The 24,534-nt window shown below is 37.7% G+C and overlaps 1 protein-coding gene across 4 annotated transcripts in view; it reads left to right on the plus strand.

Annotated features, from left to right (window-relative positions):
- PRKDC (protein kinase, DNA-activated, catalytic subunit) overlaps positions 1-24,334 on the plus strand; it is a 202,059-nt gene extending 177,725 nt beyond the window's left edge. For 3 of the 4 annotated variants that reach the window (XM_070631659.1, XM_070631657.1, XM_070631660.1), the window contains 12 exons: positions 8,563-8,650; positions 8,739-8,882; positions 13,296-13,500; positions 14,466-14,533; positions 15,362-15,582; positions 15,896-15,988; positions 18,350-18,439; positions 18,647-18,718; positions 18,795-18,996; positions 19,564-19,752; positions 20,579-20,718; positions 22,657-24,334. In XM_070631659.1, coding sequence (XP_070487760.1) covers positions 8,563-8,650; positions 8,739-8,882; positions 13,296-13,500; positions 14,466-14,533; positions 15,362-15,582; positions 15,896-15,988; positions 18,350-18,439; positions 18,647-18,718; positions 18,795-18,996; positions 19,564-19,752; positions 20,579-20,718; positions 22,657-22,861 — 1,717 coding nt within the window. In that variant the 3' untranslated portion in view covers positions 22,862-24,334. Of the gene's footprint in view, positions 1-8,562; positions 8,651-8,738; positions 8,883-13,295; positions 13,501-14,465; positions 14,534-15,361; positions 15,583-15,895; positions 15,989-18,349; positions 18,440-18,646; positions 18,719-18,794; positions 18,997-19,563; positions 19,753-20,578; positions 20,719-22,656 lie in introns of those variants that run through there. The other variant, XR_011543431.1, reaches the window with a different exon arrangement.
- The last annotated feature ends 200 nt before the right edge of the window (positions 24,335-24,534 follow it).

A 24,534-nucleotide genomic window follows, 5' to 3' on the forward strand; every position in this document is an offset into this window, starting at 1 on the left:
TTCCACATATGAGTGGAGTCATACAGAGATTGTCTTTTCTATCTGGCTTATTTTGCTTAACCTAATACCCTCAAGGTCCATCCATGTTGTTGTGATTGGGATGATTTTATCCTTTTTTATGGCTGAGTAGTATTCCATTGTGTGTATACATATATATATACCATATCTTCTTTATCCAGTCATCAGTTGATGGGCACTTAGGTTGCTTCGACATCTTGGCTATTGTGAATAATGCTGCAATCAACATAGGGGTGCAGGGGTCTCTTTGAATTGCTGATTTCAAGTTCTTTGGATAGATACCCAGTAGTGGAATGGCTGAGTCATATGATATTTCTCTTTTTAATTTTTTAAGAAATCTCCGTAATGTTTTCCACAGTGGCTGCACCAGTTTGCATTCCCACCAGCAGTGTATGAGGGTTCCTTTTTCTCCACAACCTCTCCAACATTTGTTATTTTTTTGTTTTAGTTATTTTAGCCATTCTAACGGGTGTAAGGTAATATCTTAGTGTCGTTTTGATTTGCATTTCCCTGATGATCAGTGATTACGAGCATCTTTTCATGTGCTTATTGGCCATCCGTATATCTTCTTTGGAGAAATGTCTGTTCATATCCCCTGTCCATTTTTTGTTCAGGTTGTTTGATTTTTTGTTGTTGAGTTGTGTGAGTTCTTTATATATTATGGAGATTAACTCTTTGTCAGATACATATGATTTGCAAATATTTTTTCCCAGTTGGTGGGTTGTGTTTTTGTTTCAATCCTGTTTTCCCTTGCCTTGTAGAAGCTCTTTAGTCTGTTGAAGACCTATCTGTTTGTTTTTACTATTGTTTCCCTTGTCTGAGAAGACATGGTGTCTGAAAAGATCCTTTTAATACTGATGTCGAAGAGTGTACTGCCTATCTTTTCTTCTAGAAGGCTTATGATTTCAGGTCTTACCTTTAAGTCTTTGATCCATTTTGAGTTTGTTCTTGTGAATGGTGTAAAAGAATGGTCAATTTTCATTCTTTTACATGTGGCTCTCCAGTTTTCCCAATGCCACTTGTTGAAGAGACTTTCTTTTCTCCATTGTATGTTCTCAGCTCCTTTGTCAAAGATTAGCTGTCCATAGATGTGTGATTTTATGTCTGGGCTTTCAATTCTGTTCCATTGATCTGTTTGCCTGTTTTTGTACCAGTACCATGCTGTTTTGATTACTGTAGCTTTGTAGTATGTTTTGAAGTCAGGGATTGTGATGCCTCCAGCTGTGTTCTTTTTTATCAGGATTGCTTTAGCAGTTCGGGGTCTTTTGTTGCCACATATGAATTTTAGGATTCTTTGTTCTTTTTCTGTGAAGAATGTCATTGGGATTCTGATTGGGATTACATTGAATGTGTAGATTGCTTTAGGTAGTATAGACATTTTAACTATGTTTATTCTTCCTATCCATGTGCATGGAATGTCTTTCCATCTCTCTATGTCATAATCAGTTTCTTTCAGGAAAGTCCTGTAGTTTTCATTGTATAGGTCTTTCACTTCCTAGGTTAAATTTATTCCAGGGGTGGGCGGAGCAAAATGGCGGGGTGAGCTGACCCGGGATTCTCTCCCCTCCAAAATACAACAAAAGATTGGAAGAACTGAATTTCAGAGAATAAACATAATGCCAGCTCGTTAGAGACCTACAATACCAAGAAGGCGGAGATCATAAACCTAGCTTTACCCCTTCGGAGGCGCTGGAACGGTAGGAGAGAACATCGCTCCCTCCCCTAGAGTCTGCGATCGCTGCGGGGCAGGTGGGGAGGGAGCGGGGGAGGGGCCGCACGACCGGGGGATCATCCAGGACTCCTGCCGCTGATTCAGTGGAGACCCGCTGACGGGGGGAAAGCTTCCGTCCGCGGGGACCCTATAAATCAAGGGCCTTGGGAGACCAGAGAACAGACCTGATCTGAACCCAGACCGGCGCGTGTGAGTAACAGCCCCTCCCCCACAGCAAAGCCAGTGGGCGCAGCCATCTTGCCCCGAAGGCGGAGAGCTAACACGCTGCTCTCGACCCCCATCTAGTGGCGACAGGCTGTAACTGCAACTGAATTCTACCACCATGAAAAAAAAACGCTCCTCTACCATCCAGCAATTTATAAAAGCCCCAGACCAGAAGGAAAACAATAAAAACACAGAATTAAGTCCTGAGGACTTGGAATTAGGTAAACTAAGTGATAATGAATTCAGAGCAGCTATAATCAAAAAAGTCAATGAGGTAGAGAGAAAGATAGAGAAACAAGCCGAGTTCTGGAGTTACTTCACAAAAGAGATTGAAATCATAAAGAAGAATCAAACAGAATTACTTGAGATGAAAAACACAATGGACCAGATAAAACAGAATACGGATTCCCTGAATGCCCGTGTAGACAATCTAGAGGAGCAAATCAGCATAATCGAGGACAGACAGGCTGAATGGCGCCAGACAGAGGAAGAAAGAGAACTAAGAATTTAAAAAAATGAGGAAAATCTCCGAGAGATAATGGATTCAATGAGGAGTAAGAACATAAGGATCATAGGAATTCCTGAGAATATGGAGAAGAAAGTGTGGTTAATGAAATTATTGAAGAGAATTTCCCAAATCTAGGGATCAACGGAGAAATGAGTGTAGAGGAGGGTTTTAGATCTCCTAGATTTGTCAATGTAAAAAGACCCACCGCACGGCACATAATAGTAAAGCTGGCAAATAGGAATGATAAGGAGAGAATACTCAGGGAAGTAAGGAAAAAAAAGAGAATAACCTATAAAGGAGCCCCTATCAGACTGTCAGCGGATTTCTCTACAGAAACCCTACAAGCTAGGAGAGAATGGAGTGATATATTCAAAGCTTTAAAGGATAAAAACCTTCAGCCAAGAATACTCTATCCAGCAAGAATTTCCTTCAGATATGAGGGAGAAATTAAATCTTTTCCAGACAAACAAAAGTTAAGGGAATTTGTAACTAAAAGCCCTCCATTACAAGAAATCCTCAAGAAGGCTCTCATACTTGAAAAAAGAAAAAAGGGAGAAAGGGGACACAAGCCACAGACTAGGGAGACCGATGGATAGGACCAGAACAGGATACCAAATATTCAACTATAGCATTAGGGTAAAAATAAGGAAACTACCAAAACTAGGACAATCTTAGCCCTCTAACTACAAATTAATAAGACGAGTTGGAATAAAAAATGAAAATAATTATTTAGGAGGGGAAGAGCAAAGGGTCTAAATCAGTATTGGTCGAGTAAGTAAGAGACCACCAGAGAATAGACTATACTATACACAAGATTCTAAATACAAACTTCAAGGTAGACACTAAAATAAAGTACAGAACAGAGTCACAAATCATAGATAAGGAAAAATCTAAGAAACCCAGCATAAGAAATTGCAGTATTAAATGGATAGTCTAAAGCACACAGGAAAAGAAACACAGGAAAACAAGATAATGAGCGACAGATTGACAACATTAAGTCCACATGCATCAATAATCACTCTCAATGTGAACGGATTGAACTCTCCAATAAAAAGACACAGAGTGGCAAAATGGATTAAAGAACAAGATCCAACAATCTGTTGCCTTCAGGAAACACACCTCAGCCCCAAGGACAAACACAGGCTCAGGGTGAAGGGGTGGAGGACTATACTTCAAGCAAATAGCAAGGAAAAAAAGGCAGGTGTTGCAATTCTCATATCAGACCAAGTGGATTTCAAAATAAGACAGGTAAAGAGAGACACAGAGGGACAATATATAATGATCAAAGGGACACTTCATCAAGAAGAAATAACGCTTATAAATATCTATGCACCCAACACAGGAGCACCAAGATTCATAAAGCAACTATTAGCAGACCTGAAGGAAGATGTTAATAACAACACAATAATAGTAGGGGACCTCAACACCCCACTCACATCAATGGACAGATCATCCAGACAGAAAATCAACAAGGAAATAGTGGAGCTGAATGAAAAACTAAAACAATTGGACTTAATAGACATATATAGATCACTCCACCCTGAAGGAGCTGAATACACATTCTTCTCAAGTGCACATGGAACATTCTCTAGGATAGACCATATGTTGGGAAACAAGGCAAGCCTCTACAAATTTAAAAAAATTGAAATAATAACAAGCATCTTCTCAGATCATAGTGCCATAAGGCTAGAAATTAATTACAAGAAAAAAGCTGAGAAAGGCAGAAAGATGTGGAGACTAAACAACACACTACTGAACAAGCAATGGATCATTGAAGAAATTAAAGAAGAAATAAAAAAATACCTGGAAACAAATGAAAATGATAGCATGCCATACCAACTCATATGGAATACAGCAAAAGCTGTACTAAGAGGAAAATTCATCGCAATACAGGCACATCTTAACGAACAAGAAAAATCCCAAATAAGCAACCTTAAAGCACACCTAACTGAACTAGAGAAAAAAGAACAAATGAAGCCCAAAGTCAGCAGAAGGAGAGAAATAATGAAAATCAGAGCAGAAATAAATACTATTGAAACGTAAAAGGCAGTAGAAGGGATAAATGAAACAAAGACCTGGTTTTTTGAGAAGATAAATAAAATTGACAAACCACTAGCCAGACTTACAAAGAAAAAAAGGGAGAAAGCTCAAATAAACAAAATCGGAAATGAGCGAGGAGAAATAACAACAGACTCTGCAGAAATACAACAGATTATAAGAGAATACTACAAAAAACTATATGCCAACAGAATGCATAAACTAGAGGAAATGGATAAATTCCTGGACTCCTGCAATCTCCCAAAGCTCACTCAAGAAGAGGCAGACAATTTGAACAGACCAATCACAAGGAAAGAGATTGAAACAGCAATCAAAAACATCCCAAAGAATAAAACCCCAGGACCAGATGGCTTTCCTGGGGAATTCTACCAAACTTTCAGAGAGGATTTAATACCTATCCTTTTCAAGCTATTCCAAAAAATTAGGGAAGATGGAACACTTCCTAACACATTCTATGAGGCCAACATCACGCTGATACCAAAACCTGACAAGGACACCACGAAAAAAAGAACTACAGGCCAATATCACTGATGAACATAGATGCAAAAATTGTAAACAAAATTTTGGCAACCAGAATTCAGCAATTCATCGAAAGAATCATACATCAGGATCAGGTGGGATTCACACCAGGGACACAGGGATGGTTCACATCCGCAAATCAATCAACGTGATACACCACATCAAGAAACTGAGGAATAAAAACCACATGATCATCTCAATAGATGCAGAGAAGGCATTTGACAAGATCCAACAACCATTTATGATAAAAACTCTGAACAAAATGGGCATAGAAGGAAACTACCTCAACATAATAAAGACCATATATGACAAACCCATAGCCAACATCATACTCAATGGGCAAAAACTGAACCCCATCCCCCTGAAAACAGGAACAAGACAAGGATGCCCTCTATCACCACTCTTATTTAACATAGTACTGGAGGTCCTGGCCAGAGCAATCAGGCAAGAAAAAGGAATAAAAGGAATCCAAATAGGGAGGGAAGAAGTGAAACTCTCGCTGTTTGCAGACAACATGATCTTATATATAGAAAACCCCAAAGAATCCATTGGAAAACTCTTAGAAGTAATCAACAACTACAGCAAAGTTGCAGGGTATAAAATCAATTTGCATAAATCAGTAGCATTTCTATACTCCAGTAATGAACCCACAGAAAAAGAACTCAAGAATACAATACCATTCACAATCGCAGCAAAAAGAATAAAATACCTTGGGGTAAATTTAACTAAGGAAGTGAATGACCTATATAATGAAAATTACAAGGCCTTTCTGAGAGAATTGGATGACGACATAAGGATATGGAAAGACATTCCGTGTACATGGATTGGAAGAATAAACATAGTTAAAATGTCCATTCTACCTAAAGCAATCTACAGATTCAGTGCCATCCCAATCAGAATCCCAATGACATTCTTTACAGAATTGGAACAAAGAATCCTAAAATTCATATGGGGCAACAAAAGACCCCGAATTTCTAAAGCAATCCTGAGAAAAAAGAAGAAAACGGGAGGCATCACAATCCCTGACTTCAAAACATACTACAAAGCTACAGTAATCAAAACAGCATGGTACTGGTACAAAAACAGGTGCACAGATCAATGGAACAGAATTGAAAGCCCAGAAATAAAACCACACATCTATGGACAGCTTATCTTTGACAAAGGAGCTGAGGGCATACAATGGAGAAAAGAAAGTCTTTTCAACAAATGGTGCTGGGAAAACTGGAAAGCCACATGTAAAAGAATGAAAATTGACCATTCTTTTTCACCATTCACTAAAATAAACTCAAAATGGATTAAAGACCTAAAGGTGAGACCTGAAACCATAAGGCTTCTGGAAGAAAACGTAGGCAGTACACTCTTTGACATCAGTATTAAGAGGATCTTTTCGGACACCATGCCTTCTCAGAGAAGGGAAACAATAGAAAGAGTAAACAAATGGGACTTCATCAGATTAAAGAGCTTCTTCAAGGCAAGGGAAAACAGGATTGAAACAAAAAAACAACCCACTAACTGGGAAAAAATATTTGCAAGTCATATATCTGACAAAGGCTTTATATCCTTAATATATAAAGAACTCTCACAACTCAATCAGAAAACATCAAACAACCCAATCAAAAAATGGGCTGGAGACATGAACAGACAGTTCTCCAAAGAAGATATACTGATGGCCAATAGGCACATGAAAAGATGCTCATCATCGCTGATCATCAGGGAAATACAAATCAAAACTACACTAAGATATCACCTTACACCCGTTAGAATGACAAAAATATCTAAAACTAATAGCAACAAATGTTGGAGAGGTTGCGGAGAAAAAGGAACCCTCATACACTGCTGGTGGGAATGCAAACTGGTGCAGCCACTATGGAAAACAGTATGGAGATTCCTCAAAAAACTAAAAATAGAACTACCATAAGATCCAGCCATCCCACTACTGGGTATTTATCCAAAGAGCCTGAAGTCAGCAATCCCAAAAGTCCTGTGCACCCCAATGTTTATTGCAGCACTGTTTACAATAGCCAAGACGTGGAAGCAACCTAAGTGCCCATCAACAGACGAATGGATAAAGAATATGTGGTACATATATACAATGGAATACTACTCAGCTGCAAAACAGAACAAAATCATTCCATTTACAATAACATGGATGGACCTTGAGAGAATTATGTTAAGTGAAATAAGCCAGCCAGAGAAAGATAATCTGTGTATGACTCCACTCATATGAGGAGTTTAAAACTATGGACCAAGAACAGTTTAGTCGATACCAGGGGAAAGGTGGGGTGGGGGGTGGGCACAAAGGGTGAAGTGGTGCACCTACAACATGACTGACAAACATTAATGTACAATTGAAATTTCACAAGATTGTAACCTATCAATAACTCAATAAAAAAAAAAATTTATTCCAAGATATTTTATTTATTTTTGTAGCAGTTGTGAATGGTATTTGTGTTCTTGAGTTCTCTTTCTGTTAGTGCATTATTAGAGTATTGAAATGCTACTGATTTAAGTAAGTTGATTTTGTACCGTGCAACTTGGCTGTAATTGTTGATTTCTTCTAGTAGCTTTCTGATGGATTTTTGGGGGTTTTCTATATATAGGATGATGTCGTCTGCAAACAGTGAGAGTTTCACTTCTTCCTTGCCTACTTGGATTCCTTTTATTTTCTTTTCCTACCTAATTGCTTTTGCCAAAATCTCTAGTACTATGTTGAATAAGAGTGGTGAGAGTGGGCATCCTTGTCTTGTTCCTATTCTCAGAGGGATGGCTTTCAATTTTTTCCCATTGAGTATGATGTTGGCTGTGGGTTTGTCATGTATCAGGAAGCTCCTCTTCTTAATTAGGAATCAGTAAACTCCCTGAAGTGCTGTCCCCTTCTCACTTCTTCAGTTGATGTGTAAGTGGAGACAGTTAATGGACATAACTAGCAATGGTGTGTTACTTTTACAAGAATGCTTTGTAAATGTGTGATATTTTAGTTGACATCCTCTGTCAAGAGCTTTTTTCTCACAAGCTGATTTGCCTCATTATTTAGAGTGTTTTGTTTCTGAGACAACAAGGAAGAGGAAGACACAGCTTTTGTCACAGTTTGTTGGTTGTGCACACACCATCTGTCACTGTACCTGCCCTCCCCACCCCACAGCCCCTTACAGAGTCAGCTGCAACATGGTTAATTTTTTAAAAAAGAAAGAAAAGAAAAAGGTTTGAAAGTGGGTCGAGAATGTGGCCTTTTCTTTCATAATTTTGGAAACTCTGTGTATCAAATTGTATATATCAAAATATTGACATCATTTGCAGAAAGATTTGCTTTTACCTTGTCTAAGAACCTCATCTCTAGATAGAAGACAGACTTTGTGCTTCATCTAATATTGGACAGAATTTTAAAATTGCTCCTTCCCTAGACTATGTACTTGGTTATATATAATTTTATATATAAATATAAATAATTATATATATATAAGTTATAGGCCTTGATCTTTGGAAGGTGTTTGATTAGCTAAACTTGGGAATTTTTTTTTTATAGGATTAAAATTAAGTTGGATCAAGGAGGAGTGATTCAAGATTTTATTAATGCCCTAGAACAGCTCTCTCATCCTGAAATGCTCTTTAAGGTACTATAATAGCTTGTAGCACATAAAACGTAGAAATTGGATAAAACCTACTTGCAATCTAGGTTGATTTTTCTCTTTTTCTGCACAGGACTGGACTGATGATATCAAAGTTGAACTTGAAAAAAACCCTGTAAATAGAAAAAACATTGAAAAGATGTATGAAAAAATGTATGCAACCTTGGGAGACCCACAGGCTCCAGGTCTTGGGGCTTTTCGAAGAAGGTTTATTCAGGTATGGATGAGCAGCAGCCTGCCTTTATGATAATGGGATCACTGTGAAGATCAATACTTATACTTGCTGATGTGTTAATAATTCTGGTTTTAAAATGTCTGTTGAATCTGTAAACTTTCTTTAGATCTGATGCTTTCTGGGAGCTATTGATGGCATATTTTTAGGTCAGATAGTGGCAGGTGGGGCAATAGGTAAAGCCTCAGGGTTTTTGTTACATTCTGTTCTTCATGCTTACATTCTTAGATATGAGGCTTACATATAGGTTAATATTTTTAATTCTCAGAATGATTTGTGTATTGGCTCAAGAAAATGCTTGTATTTTATATAAGTTGATAACTATTTTTGAGCACTTATCTCTGTCCAAGGCACACTCCTGGGTGCTACAGGAGATACAAAGAGAAGACAGACTTAGTTCTTGAATTCAAAGAGATTGTCTGACAAATACTATATATACAGAACTCTGGCATAAGGGCAAATGTGGTAAATGTGAGATCTTTTTTGGTTTTTTTTCGGTGAGGAAGATTCACCCTAGCTAACATCTGTGTCAGTCTTCCTCTACTTTATATGTGGGATACCTCCACAGCATGTTTGATGAGTGGAGTAGGTCCACACCTGAGATCAGAACCCACAAACCTGGGCTGCCAAAGTGGAGCATGTGGAACTTTAACTACTCAGTCACAGGGCCAGCCCCCGAGATCTCTTCTTAAAGTTGCTCTAGAGCTGAAAGGAAGAGAAGACACCTCAGTTTTGAGGGAATCAGGAGAAACCTCTTGGAACAAGTGGAGTTTGAAATGAGCCTTCAAATGTCCAGATTTCACACTGCCATGCCTTGTACTTGTTGCTCCCTCTACATGGGTTTGCCTTGTCTCCCCCGGACACCCTTGGAGACTTGGCTTTATGTGACATTTCTCCTTTAGAGCCTTCCCTGAACCTCCTTTTTGTAATGGTCCCCAAGAAGACTTAGGTACTCCTTCCTCTCTGTCGCCTAAAGCACCTTATGTACACCTCTCTTAGCATCATGACACTGCTTTTTTTTTTTCAATTTTGGTCAAACTGTCTTTGTTCATTAAACCTCAAGAAGTTTAAAAGCATAAAGAAATAGTCCTGGTACTCATCTTACCAGAGTTCTCAAGTTCTACAGTCTCTAGTGCAAAGGGGATCTGTGTGTCTTCTTGGGTTTTTTTAGTGACTGCTTTATTAAGATATAATTCACATACCCTGCAATCCATCCATTTAAAGTGTACAATACCATAGCTTTTTTATATTCACGGAGTTGTGCAAACATTGCCACATCAATTTTAAAATATTTTCATCACTCCAAAAAGAAACCTCATACCTGTTAGCAGTTATTTCTCATTCTCCCCTCCTGCCAGCCCTAGGCAACCACTAAACTACTTCCTGTCTCTATAGATTTGCCTGTTCTGGACATTTCATACAATATGTGACCTGATTTCCTTCAGTTGGCGTAATGTTTCAGAGTTCATCCATATTTTAGCATGTGTCAATACTTCATCCCTTTTTATTGCTGAATATTATTCCACTGTGTGGATATCCCACATTTCGTTTATCCTTTAATCAGCTCATGGGCATTTAGGGTGTTTCCACTTCTTGGTTATTATGACTAGTGCTGCTGCAAACATTTGTGTACAAGTTCTTGTGGGGAGATTCTCAGGAGTTGAAAACCATTTTATCTTGAACTCTTCCTTTAATTTATGCCTCCTGAATTAGATTTGTGGGCAGAGGTTCTGTCTTGTTCATCTTTTCTCTCCACTACCTGTGAGACAGGCATCTTTAATTAGGTGAATGGTATAGTTTTGATAAGTAGAGGTAGATTTTGGTAGGTCATTCCTACTTAGGATAGTTTTAAAGTCATGAACATAGGAATGTACAGGGCTATCCATTGCCTAAATGTGACCAGGGATGTATCCTAAAAGTGAAGAGAAAAAAGATAAACCTCTGTACTTCATTTTATGACATATGTTATGCTCCACATCATATCAAATCTATCTCATAGTACTGCTACACATTGAATATGCAAGAGTCTCAGAACAGGAAATAGATGTACTATAAACAGACTTAAAACTAATGGACCAGCATTAATAAAATTATAGAATACTAGATTTGGAAAATTGTGTTTGTTTTTTCCTAAACCAGTGGTCTACACACTTTTTCTGTAAAGGTCCAGATTTTCAGCTTTGCAGGCAACACTAGTCTCCTGGCACAAGTACCCACAGCTGCCATTATAGCACAAAAGCAGCCTTCAACAACATGTAAATGGATAGGCATGGCTGGCAGGATTCCAATAAGATTTTACTTATAAAGACAGGGAGTGGGCTGGATCTGACTTGCTGGATATGATTTGCCAAATTGTGTTCTAAACAGAGAAGCCAGAACTGAAAAATGGGTGACTTGACCCCTGTCAAACAGAGAGAGCGGCAGAATGGAAACTAGAATCAGGTCTCCCAGCTTAGTAGGACCAGTCCATAGCCCATCACCTGTGAAATCATTTCAGCAGGACCTCTTTCCTGCAGCCTTCCCTAATCTACCTTGTGCTCCAGTCTGCTCTGGTCCCTACTGCAGGCAGAGGGAGGGTGTTTCTCTATAGTTTGCTATCTGTCTGTCTCCTCAACCAGCATGAAAGTGTCTACAGAAACCTTTCCATTGCCTTGTGTGGAATAATTCTAGGCAGCCCCCAGTCAAGACTGCGTGTTATCCCTTTGAACTCTTGGCCACTTCCTTTCCCTGCATGCTGGATACCATAAGACTCTGCCCTGAAAATCTATTCATGTAGACGGTAGCTCTTCCTAGCTGCCACTGAGCACAGCACATCCAGCCTAACTGAGGGATGCTGTCAGAGTGGAGACATACACCTCCTGCCAGGCATGATATTTGTCCTCAGGTTAATTCCTAGTACCTTGGAAAATCAATGCAGAAACTTCTACTTAGTACCAGATCAACATGTAATTTGCATTAATTATTTAAAATAGTAATTGCCTACCAAAACAGAAATGCTTCAGATTTTACTTTAGAGGATCCTGAAGGGCATTATGCCAGTCAGATATATTGTTGGTGCTGGTTATGTTTGGGAAATAGTTAATCTTGCCATGTATTCTAAGAATTGCAGATAGTTTCTATATTTTTAATCTGTTTATAGATCAAGAAAGAAATTTGTTTTATGTATGTCAATATTCCTACAGTGGATTATCTTAAAATAGAGCATATATTTCATTTATACCAGATTTATGTTGTGGAGTTAGTTCTGAATTTGGTAAAAACATTTCTAATTAAAGAGAATCAAGTAAATCTTGAGGACTATTAAGTCACTGTTAGTAATACATTTGAGTTTTGTTTTTTGTGGGTTTTTTTTTTTACATCAGGATTATAATTTAAATAAATATTTGAGAAAAGACTAATACAAAGAACTATTTGATATGTTCCAAGATAAAGTACTTCTAGTAATAGTTGCTTTTAGAAATATAAATTATTTAAATAGTGTTTATACTGGCTTATGATCTAAAACAATGGCTTGAAAGACCCCTACTAAGGAAAGTACAGCATTCTTATATCTCTCTTTTCAGCCCTAATGAAGAATTATGGGCTGTTCATTTTTATTTATTTATTTATTTATTTATTTATTTATTTATTTATTTATTTATTTTGAGGAAGATTAGCCCTGAGCTAACATCTGCTGCCAATCCTCCTCTTTTTGCTGAGGAAGACTGGCCCTGAGCTAACATCCTTGCTCATCTTCCTCTACTTTATGTGTGGAATGCCTACCACAGCATGGTTTGCCAAGCAGTGCCATGTCCGCACCCGGGATCTGAACCAGTGAACCCCGGGCTGCCGAAGCGCAATGTGCACACTTAACCGCTATGCCACCGGGCCAGCCCCTATCTTTTTTTTTTTTTAAAGATTTTATTTTTCGTTTTTCTCCCAAAGGCCCCTGATACATTGTTGTATATTCTTAGTTGTGGGTCGTTCTAGCTGTGGTATGTGGGACACCGCCTCAGCATGGCTTTGATGAGTGGTGCCATGTCCACGCCCAGGATTTGAACCAGCGAAACTGGGCTGCCGAAGCAGAATGCAAACTTAACCACTTGGCCACGGGGCCGGCCCCAGGCTGTTCATTTTTATTGAATGACTCCTTTTATTTTGTACTTTGTTCCTAATTACTCCTGTTACCATAATGATCTAGGTCAGTAACTAGAGAGTGGGCACAAAGAAACAAACAAAAGCAGGCTTCAGGTGTTTTAGTGTATGGAAACATTCAAGGAAGGCCGAACTGTAAATCTTAAAGCACAGAAAAAAACCTTTATAATTTGGTGCTTGATTCTTATAAACATACAAGCCTAGAACCTTTTCCAAAGCTCAAATGAAATATTAATATTTAAGGTATATTATTATTAATTTCAGGCTTTTGGAAAAGAATTTGATAAACACTTTGGGAGAGGAGGTTCTAAGCTACCTGGAATGAAGCCCCGTGAATTCAGTGATATTACCAACTCACTATTTTCAAAAATGTGCGAAGTCTCAAAGCCACCTGGGAATCTGAAAGAATGCTCGCCCTGGATGAGTGACTTCAAAGTAGAATTTTTGAGAAGTGAACTGGAGATTCCTGGTGAGTTAACCCTCAGGGATGACAAAACTGTTCTTTAAGGAGAATAGTGCTGTAGCAAGAATTTCTGATCTCTAAAATAATGATATTGGGAGCTTGACAGTTTTTTTTTTTTTAAGCACTTAAAATTTCGCCATATTTTTCATCATTAGGAAAATCTGTAAATACTGTGAATTAGTACACTTTACTAACTAATTAGATTATAAGTTTATTAAATTCCTGGTTATGACAAGTATTCAGATTTCCATCTAATAATAATGGTAACTGGTAATTCCCTCTGAACATACCCATGCTTTACTCCTGAATAACTTTTCTCCAGAAATATACAGATATAGATGCACATCACTTCCTGGGATGTACTTGGTGGTCCCATTTAAAGTGATGAGATAATGATAAATGACTTACGTTCAGGAAAAAGAATTGTGATATTGATGATAGAGACACATAAGTTGGTTGGATGTGAACATAGCATGATTTTTCAAAGGTGATCTTTGTATATTCCATGTTCTTCATCCTGGAATTTGCCAGACAAAAAAACATATTGATAGGGTTACTCATATTCTCATCCCAGTGGATAGAAAAAAAACATATTTGGAGAAACACTTCTTTATTATTATTAACAGCTGTGCCTTACATAAGTCAGTTTCAAGAAAAACATTGAAAACGAAGCCTCCTAATAAGCAGCTTGATTCTCCTTGAAATAATACAATGTTCTAGCTCAAGACGTTATTGTTCCTGTTTGGAATTTGTCTACTCCATTAGAATAGGAAGCTAACTTCCATTTGTCAGTCAGATTGAGAAATAATGGCATTAAAAAATAAGTCCATTTTCTTTAGATAGTAAAATTTTTTACGAAAAGTTTCCATGTTAGATTAGCTTTTTTTTTTTATTACATCAACAGATATATTTTAAAATACAGGATTCTGTAACAAGCTATATCTAAGTAAGGCTTCTGTGGTTTGTTTTAGGTCAGTATGATGGCAAGGGAAAACCAGTGCCAGAATACCATGCACGAATTGCTGGGTTTGATGAGCGGGTAAGTGCCAATGTGTTCAACCCCAGTCACCGTAGTTAGGATTGTTAGTGTGTGGCATTTAGTTCTTCAGATATGAGAATGGTATATTTGTCTTTACTAAAGAAAAAACAACTTCCCATGTTGGTCTCAAACGTTAAGAATTTTCTGATCCTGTTATTTACTGAATTTCTTAATATAATGTTTCTAATGTTTCAACATCAGTTATGTTTAAGGATATATGGGGGCCGGCCTCGTGGCGCAGCAGTTAAGTTTGCACATTCTGCTTCTCAGGGCCCAGGGTTCGCTGGTTCGGATCCCAGGTGTGGACATGGCACTGCTTGGCAAAAAGCCATGCTGTGGTAGGCATCCCATATATAAAGTAGAGGAAGATGGGCATGGATCTTAGCTCAGGGCCGGTCTTCCTCAGCAAAAAAGAGGAGGGTTGGCAGTGGTTAGCTCAGGGCTGATCTTCCTCCAAAAAAAAAAAAAGGATATATGTGTGTATGTGTATCCATTATAAAATATACGTAGAATTAAATTAAGTAATTGTAACAAGTTAACATGTATGTTGCTTGTTACTAAGGATATCCACACTTATAAGCAATTATTTATAAACAGTAATGTGAAATTCCTTGGCACAACGGTAGGGCATAAACAGGTAACAAATACTGTGCTGGCCCTAGGTTCTCTTCTTTTTTCTGTCACCTGACTCTGTCTTCGAGGAGAGGTCTTTCTTTGAGGAATGCATACCAACCAGCAGTAGTTCTCCCCTTTTTATGATGATGTGATGGGTTATTCTCTCAATTTCTAAGACTTCACTTAAAAATGTTTTCTTAAAAATTTTTAAAGATAAAAGTAATGGCTTCTATGAGAAAACCAAAGCGTATCATCATCCGAGGCCATGATGAGAGAGAGTACCCTTTCCTTGTGAAGGGAGGTGAAGATCTGAGGCAGGACCAACGCATCGAGCAGCTCTTCGAGGTCATGAATGTCATCCTTTCCCAAGATGCTACCTGTAGTCAGAGAAGCATGCAGCTAAAGACATACCAGGTCATACCCATGACCTCCAGGTATGACCACGTACGCATTGTCATTCTAGAGTAGATTTATGTGAATGTAAGATCCAGTTCTATGCCAAGGTCTTGTTTAATTTTACCAACATTCTGTTATAGGTCACTTGACAATTCAGTGTTTTAAATTTCACAAAGAGAGCTAAACAGAACTGATCAACATTTCTAAACCTATCATTTTCATCTTAGTGTAGAGAAAGCAAGTGAAGAATAGACAAGAAATCTACTTTATTTAATTCTACATAACTTTTTTTTCTAGTGTTGAAAGAGCAGTTTAGATTTATGTTCATAAACTATTTATTCTCATTTACAGATTAGGACTAATTGAATGGATTGAAAATACTTTTACCTTGAAGGAACTTCTTTTGAGTAACATGTCACAAGAGGAGAAAGCAGCTTGTACAAGGTAACATGGAATCTAAATACTGTTTCTCCAGCTGTGGCCCCACCCGAGCCTGCTGCTGCCCAGCCACAACATCCCTCTGAGGAGAGTGGTTTCAGATTCAGTTCCTCCACCGCAAGCTTCTTGAGGGCATTTTAGGGCCCCTTTTAATTGGAGCCCTCAGCCATACCCTGGCCTATTCCTTAATCTGCCTCTGGCTGGGTGAATCAAGTACATGGAGTAGAAAGTTCTAATCTAACCAGTAGTTGCATGTATTTTAGGAGAATAAAAAAAGAGTATTAACTTTGAAAAAAAAAGAAATATCTTGAAGGAAATAAATAAATAATAGTAAGATTAGCTGCTAATGTTTAATTAAACATTTTCTGTGGGCACTATTCTTAGTTCTTAATGTGTATGAAGTCATTTATTTTTCACAAAAACCCACAAGGTGAGTCTTATTATCACCTCTGTACAGATGAGTAAGCCGAGGCCAAGAGAGGTTAAATCACTTATCCTCGGTCACCCAGCATGTATTTTCCAACTTTTCTACAATGAACATGTATATTTTAATCAGAAGCGTTTTTTAGTGTTTTTTGTTTCTATAAAGACAAAACAGGACAACATTGAGAGACATTATGCAGGAGGAGTTGACAAGTTTTGGTGACTAGCTATAGGATGAAGGAAGAGGAAATGGTCATAAATAGGTGCAAGGCCTATTTCTCTTCATTGTACTCTCGTTCTTTCCTGAAAGTGTTTACATAGGAGCAGTATTGTCATCAGTCAGGGACAATTTCTATGAAATTAGGGGTATTCTTATCAAACTCTTTTTCCTGGGTAATAGTTGCTAAATAGGGCAGTATTTATGAACTTTTAATTCCAATCATTTGAGACCTTTGCCTAGAATTGTTTCTGCTTTCCCTGGAAGACAGGGAAATTGAGGAATAGTACTTCCTGGAGTCGGAAATTCCACATCTCGTTCTGGTGCTGACTCAGCAGTGATCCTGACTCCCACGGGAATCTTGAACAAGTGGCTCGTCCTCCCCTTATTTCCATCCCTCCGTTTGTAATATCGGATAGTAATGTAAAATGTGTAAGGTGAACATAGGTAGCAATAGGGTTTAAAGTACTTTTCAAATATGGAATTATATAAATTACTTCCCATTGTTTTTTTAAAACAAGGTGCTTCCAGCTCCCTATTACTAAAATCATTGCTATTTTTTTCTTAACTTACTTCTTGCACCTTTCCAACCTAAATTTTCATCCCATTTGAAACTAGGAGAGAATTTAGATGAAGATAGAGTCATCTATTTGTGAAATTAACCTAGGAACTCAGAAAAGATTCACCTTAAGTGAATGAACTACCAAGTAATATGTGAAATTCTTCTATCTTTAGATTCTTTTTTTTTTTTTAAGATTGGCATCTGAACTAACATCTGTTGCCAATCTTTTTTTTTCTTCTTCTTCTCCCCAAAGCCCCCCAGTATATAGTTGTATATTCTAGTTGTAGGTCCCTCTGGTTGTGCTATTTGGGACACCACCTCAGCATGGCTTGATGAGCAGTGCCATGTCTGCACCCAGGATCTGAACCTAAGAAACCCTGGGCCACCAAAGCGGAGTACGCAAACTTAACCACTTGGCCACGGGGCTGACCCCCTTTAGATTCTTTTGTAGGAAAACTTGTTAAAACTTGTGACACAAACCCAAAAGTGGCAAATATCACATTGTTTCCAACTGCCTGAGTACTGCCTTTTGCCTATGAATATTACTGAAAACAGCTTCTCAAATTCAATTCAAATCCATTGTCGTTTAAGAAAATGCTTTATTGTACTTAATATGGATTTTATATGTGTCTGCATACTAGAAATGTTGAAGAAAGAATGTGGCACTGTTTTAAATAATGTAAAAAACAGACTCAATCGTCTTCAACAAATAATTTGTGGGCATTTTGTTTGTAGTAGTGATATGACTACCTTTCTTGCCTACTTTCAGTAAGTTGCACGTAGTCCTGTCATCCTGTTGTTACAGTTCTTTTCTGGGACCAGATCTTTAGAACCATACGCCTAAATCGTAAACACTTGTTTAGCTCATCTTGTTCCTCTCTGCATGAATTGAGAAATTTATTGTATCTGATTGTTTTGTGCCTGAATTTTTACATAGGAAATAACTTTGGTTTCTTAGGAGCAGTTAAAATTGAATAATGATATATTGAAATTCTAGATCCAGAGTAACATGGTTTCAGTGTAAATATTAAATATGTTTTAAAGTCATGTTTATTTTTCCCCGCCTCTTCACTGTTTTTCAATGAATTCTTGGTGATCTTTGCCTCTGAAATCACATAATGCTAAATATGTTCCTAATGCCGATTCCTTTTTTCTGACTCGTTAGCGATCCCAAAGCACCACCATTTGAATATAGAGACTGGCTGACAAAGATGTCTGGGAAATGTGATGTTGGTGCTTACATGCTAATGTATAAGTAAGTTTTGTTTTGATTTTCCTTCTTACTGACTAGTTCCTTCTTCTCAAAGTTGCGTATTTACTTTAGTTTCTTAGAGAGTTTTTTCTCAGAGAGATCATCAAAATCTAGTTATTTGATATTTGAGTTTCACTGTAAACAAAGAATTTTAAATTTCAAGTCACAAGAAGTTTGTTCTAATCAGACATTTCCTATTTTAAATCGTAGGGGAGCTAGTCGTACTGAAACAGTCACATCTTTTAGAAAAAGAGAAAGTAAGGTGCCAGCCGATCTCTTAAAGTAAGTATACTTCTGATTTTACAAACCCATTAGTGGCGCAGCAGAGACCTCAGAGGCTGTGTCTCCCCTCTCCTAGGCGGGCCTTTGTGAAGATGAGTACCAGCCCTGAGGCCTTCCTGACACTCCGCTCACACTTTGCCCGCTCTCACGCTTTGATATGCATTAGTCACTGGATTCTGGGCATTGGAGATAGACATCTGAACAATTTCCTGGTAAGCATGGAGACAGGTGGAGTGATTGGAATCGACTTTGGACATGCATTTGGATCAGCTACTCAGGTATGCTCACCTTGCTCTCATTATTCTCAGCTAGTTTAGAGTTGTCATAGCACTTTGTAACACCTTCTGGAAATATACAATTTTTAAAGAAGAAATGACATCTCAGTTAGGTCAGTTTTGTCATGGTCATTGAATTTGACAGTCTTGCAGAAAGGGATAATCTCAACTTCATTTTGGCCTTGTTCAGACAGGTTATGGAAGCTGTGATGATAAATTATCAGAGCTAAGAGTAAAATGTCTTCCTATAAATTATGAAGCCTCATAATCAAAATGTCTTCCACAAGATATGATTCCAATCTTTTCTCTGACGTTAAACTATGAATGTTTTACATTGCACTTCTAAATCTCTGCGGGCTGTGTAGTCCTACACACGTAGGTTTTGCATTGCAGGGATGATTATGTTGATTACTCTTGGGCACAGGGAATTCACTTCTGTATAGCTGATTTCAAGAAAAGAGGAGTACATATTGTCACTAAAAGTGAATAATACCTATGGGAGAATGTTCTGTTTGTGCCTGTTATTTGAGATTTCTAGTTCATATGTTCACATATTTTTTTTCTCTTTAGTTTCTGCCGGTCCCTGAGTTGATGCCTTTTCGTCTAACTCGCCAATTTATCAATCTGATGTTACCAATGAAAGAAACAGGTGTTATGTACAGTATCATGGTGCATGCACTGAGAGCCTTCCGCTCACAGTCCAACCTGCTTGCTAACACCATGGACGTGTTTGTAAAGGAGCCTTCCTTCGACTGGAAAGTAGGGTTATTCATATGCACTTTTCACTTTTATTTCAATGTACCAGTAATTGATCTGGTATCTACTATTATATAATGGAAATACATCAAACTGTATTTACTAAAGTAGTTACATTGTTTTGTACAGCATTTCCTGAAATTAACATTTGAGATCATTTGGCCTGAAAACCAGATAAAAGACGTAACTAGGAGAGGAAATATGGACCCCTTGGTGATGGTGGGTCCAATTTCTTTCTGAGACAGCTTTTAGTTTAAAATCTGTTCCACATGAAGTTTTCCTTGATCATAAAGAGAGAGATGGCGTATCTAAATCTCAAGGTTCTTCATAATACAGCTCCAGAAGAATGAAACTTAGTGATGGTACCCTTTATAGGGAGTAAGTGCAGTCCCTCAAGGTTACTGTCACTGTTATGTATACTACCGTTAAAATTTGTATAGGAAGCTATAGAGCTCTCCCCAGCTATATATGCTTCTTTATTTTAAAATCATTACTTGTTTGGGGCTAGCCCCGTGGCCGAGTGGTTAAGTTTGCGTGCTCCGCTTTAACAGCCAAGGCTGATTCGGATCCTGGGCCCATGCTGCGGTGGTGCCCTACATAGCACAACCAGAAGGACCTACAACTAAGAATATACAACTATGTACTAGAGGGCTTTGGGGAGAAGAATTAAAAAAAAAGAAGAAGGTTGGCAACAGTTGTTAGCCTAGCTGCCAATCTTAAAAAAAAATAATTAAAAAATAAGTAAATAAAATCATTACTTGTTTAATGTTTGAATGTGATCATATGTACTTTTATAATAAGCAGAGAAAATCATGTTCTTTTCCTTTAGAATTTTGAACAGAAAATGCTAAAAAAAGGAGGATCATGGATTCAAGAAATAAATGTAACTGAAAAAAATTGGTATCCCCGGCAGAAAATACATTATGCTAAGAGAAAGTTAGCTGGTGCCAATCCAGCAGTTATTACTTGGTAAGATTGTTATTTGTGGAAAAAACACACAAAACACCAATATGCTACAGTTTACTGAAAAATTACTAAATGGTATATAAAGTGCTGAGTACTTTACATTTAGCTTATGATGTTAGCTTTATTATTCTCATTTTACAAATGAAAAAAGCGTGGCTTAAGGTTCACTTCTCCAAGGCTGGGCAAGGTCTCTCTCTCTAAAATCTGTGTACTTGACCCTTGCCCTTTTGGCACAGTCTTCAGGCTTCAGGTCATTACCTGGAGTAGCCTGTACCAGTGTGAGGAACAGCAGGAGCATTCTTAGACTATTACAAGAATATTTTTACACACATGAGAAGATTTAAGTTTTAAATTTGCTTTTGTCCTTTTTAGGACAAAAGGTGACCTTGGTGGGTACAGCACTGAAGTATGGAGAATACATTAGGGGCTTGTTAGATGAGAATCCAAATTGGTTTAGCCTTCAGATTTGCTTTTAAAATTTTTCTTGTTGTGGTCTAAAACAAATAGAAATTTATGGAAAATGATTCACTAGAAGGCAAAAAAGTTGGAATTTACAATTAAGTAATAGTAAATGACAAATCTGGTCACTTGTTTTTTGACAAGTGTGTTGAGAGCATTCAATGGTCTTTCCAACACATGGTGCTGGCAAAGGAATGAAACAGCAAAATTACAAACAAGAAAAGAAAAAAATAGTTAAATTCATCAAAACTAAAAACATGTGGGGCTGGCCCCGTGGCCGAGTGGTTAAGTTCGCGCACTCCGCAGCAGGCGGCCCAGTGTTTCGTTGGTTCGAATCCTGGGCGCGGACATGGCACTGCTCATCAGACCACGCTGAGGCAGCGTCCCACATGCCACAACTAGAAGGACCCACAGCGAAGAGTGCACAACTATGTACCGGGGGGCTTTGGGGAGAAAAAGGAAAAAAAAAAAAAACTGAAAACGTGTGTGCTTCACAGGATACCGTCAAGAAAGTAAACAGACAGTCCACAGAATGGGAGAAAAATTTGAAAGTCATAATAGCTGATAAGGGACTTGCATCTAGAATATATTAAAAAAAAAAAACTCTTACAACTCAATAATATCTTACAAATAATTCAAAAAATGATCAAAGGACTTGAGCAGGGATTTCTCTAAGGAAGATGCACAAATGACAAGCACGTGGAAAGATGCTTAATATTATTAGTCATCAGAGAAATGCAAATGAGATACCACTTTACACCCACTAATATTGCTGTAATAAAAAAATGGAATATAACAAGTATTGGTGAGGATGTGGAGAAATTGGAGCCCTCATATGTTGCCTGTAGGAATGTAAAATACTGTAGAAAACAGTCTGGCCATTCCTCAAAAAGTTAAACACAGAATTACCTTTTGAGGGGCCGGCCGGGTGACACAGCGGTTAAGTTCACACAGTCCGCTTCTGTGGCCTGGGGTTCGCCCGTTCGGATCTTGGGTGCGGACCTATGCACTGCTTGTCAAGCCATGCTGTGGTAGGCATCCCACGTATAAAGTAGAGGAAAATGGTCATGGATGTTAGCTCAGGCCAGTCTTCCTCAGCATAAAGAGAAGGATTGGCCACAGATGTTAGCTCAGGGCAAATCTTCCTCAAAAAAATAAAATCAAATAAAAATAAAAGTTAAAAAATCTAAAAAAAAAAAAAAGGAATTACCATTTGACCCAGCAGTTCCATTCGCAGGTATAACACCCAATAGAAATGAAAGCATATGTCTACACAAAAACTTGTAGACAAATGTTAATAGCAGCATTATTCATGTTCTATTTTTCTACAAATGAAATCTCTTGACTTCAAGATTATGAGTAATAGAAAATATTCTAGAAGTGATGAGAGGGAATATTTGGATAGGACAGCTAGAAACGCAGGCAACATAGGAAAAGTGATGCATGGTTTGTGTTTTCATATTTGTTTAATATTTTTTCCAGTGATGAGTTACTTCTGGGCCATGAGAAGGTAGCTGCATTTGGAGATTATGTGGCTGTAGCACGAGGAAGTGAAGATCACAATATCCGTGCCCAAGAACTGGAGAGTGACCTTTCAGAAGAAGCTCAGGTGAAGTGCTTGATTGACCAGGCAACAGACCCCAACATCCTTGGCAGAACTTGGATAGGATGGGAGCCCTGGATGTGAGGTCTGTGAGAGTCAGTGGATAAAAAACATGAAAGTGTTTAAAGAATCTCTTAAACTTTTATGTACAGCAATCAGTGAGCTGATTTTCTTGACACACTAAAGAAATCTGTTTAATGATACAGTCTTCTCGCAGGAGTTTAATAAAGATCATGGTGAATATTGGTATGAATGAATGATTAGGTATAATCAAAGATTAGGCTAGGGTTATAATAGACGTAATAGAAAAATAAATGTCCAGGCTTATACAGGTATTAAATCAAGAATATAGCATATTACAAGTGCTACAACTTAGATAAACCAGCTATCTTAATAAATGGTGTAAGTGTGAGCATTCCCTGCAGTGTTCTCCTTGGTGGTCATGGCACATTGGAAATAACACCCAGAGACTTCATCACTGAGACTCCGTGAGAGTAAAGCCAACAGCATAACTGATATGAAGTTACATTATATTAGCAGCACAGGAGTAATAACAATAAGTAAAGCTAGGATTGTGGCTTATTATATTTAAAAATGATTATGTTTGATATTTTAGGATATTTTTGTAGGTTTTTTTCTTTTGTTTTCTTCTAGTTTTGACATTGTATGTTTTCTAGACTAGAAGATATTTAGGAGATAAAGACCTTGGTCTTAACACTTATTTTCATTACTCTGATCCCCAACAGGAAGACAGATAAAAATGGTTTGCATCCCAGATTAGGGATAACTTCAGAAATTCCATGTATTATAATAGGGATAGCACTAAGCTTTCCGTTCTAGGAAAATAAAGGAAATCTCTATTTGAAATGAATTCCTTATTTGGAGAGAAACATGCATTTTAGACAGCAAGATCAAATTAATGGATACAAAAATGGCTTCCTTTTCATTCACAGAATCTCTGCCCCTCCTCTAATCCTCCGCACACCTGGTACTGTTTTCAGATTGGCTTTGAGCTTTTTAATAGAAGAAAATTTCAAACATTTATTTTTGGAAACTCTTGCATGATTTTGAGAAATAATAATCTTGAAATATGGAACGTTAAAGTTTTTCCCCAAAGTAGTGTATAGCTCTTACACAGTTTCAAAAGCAAAACGTTCATCTTATATTTCATTATGTTACTTGACAAATTTATTCTGATAAATACAGACCGACTGCATTATGGCATTAAAAATAAACCTTATGTTCTCAGCAGATGGTATCTATTCAACCAAAGAAATTGCGTCTTTAAAGAAAAATAAGTGATCATGTGTGTGAAAACCCAGTATACACATACATGATCTAGTAAATATGTTTTGCTACAGCACAAAAACAATCAAAACAAGCCTACTTTGGAATTGAGCCGATTATAATATATTGTTTTCTGTAACAACTAATTAACCATAATTTTCTCTTGAGTCTTGATAATGCAGGATGTATTCATTAACTAGATCCCCATATTATGGGAAACTGTTTTTTAATGACTATGTTTCATATCAATAAAAGTTCATTGTTCCAAGATATCTGTGTGTATGAGTCCAGTCTCAAAGCTGTCTGCTTGAAAATTCCATCAAAACCCAAGAGAGTGCAATAAAAACAGTTAACATATGCAGCATTCATAAGACATTTGCACAGTTGCTCAGGATGCTTAGGGACTGCATGTCTGACCCATACTTTGGGTCCAAACTTCAACCCTGTGATTCTTGCTAAATAAAGATACT

This window comes from Equus przewalskii, chromosome 8, assembly GCF_037783145.1.
Source record: "Equus przewalskii isolate Varuska chromosome 8, EquPr2, whole genome shotgun sequence".
NCBI classification, from domain to species: Eukaryota; Metazoa; Chordata; class Mammalia; order Perissodactyla; family Equidae; genus Equus; species Equus przewalskii.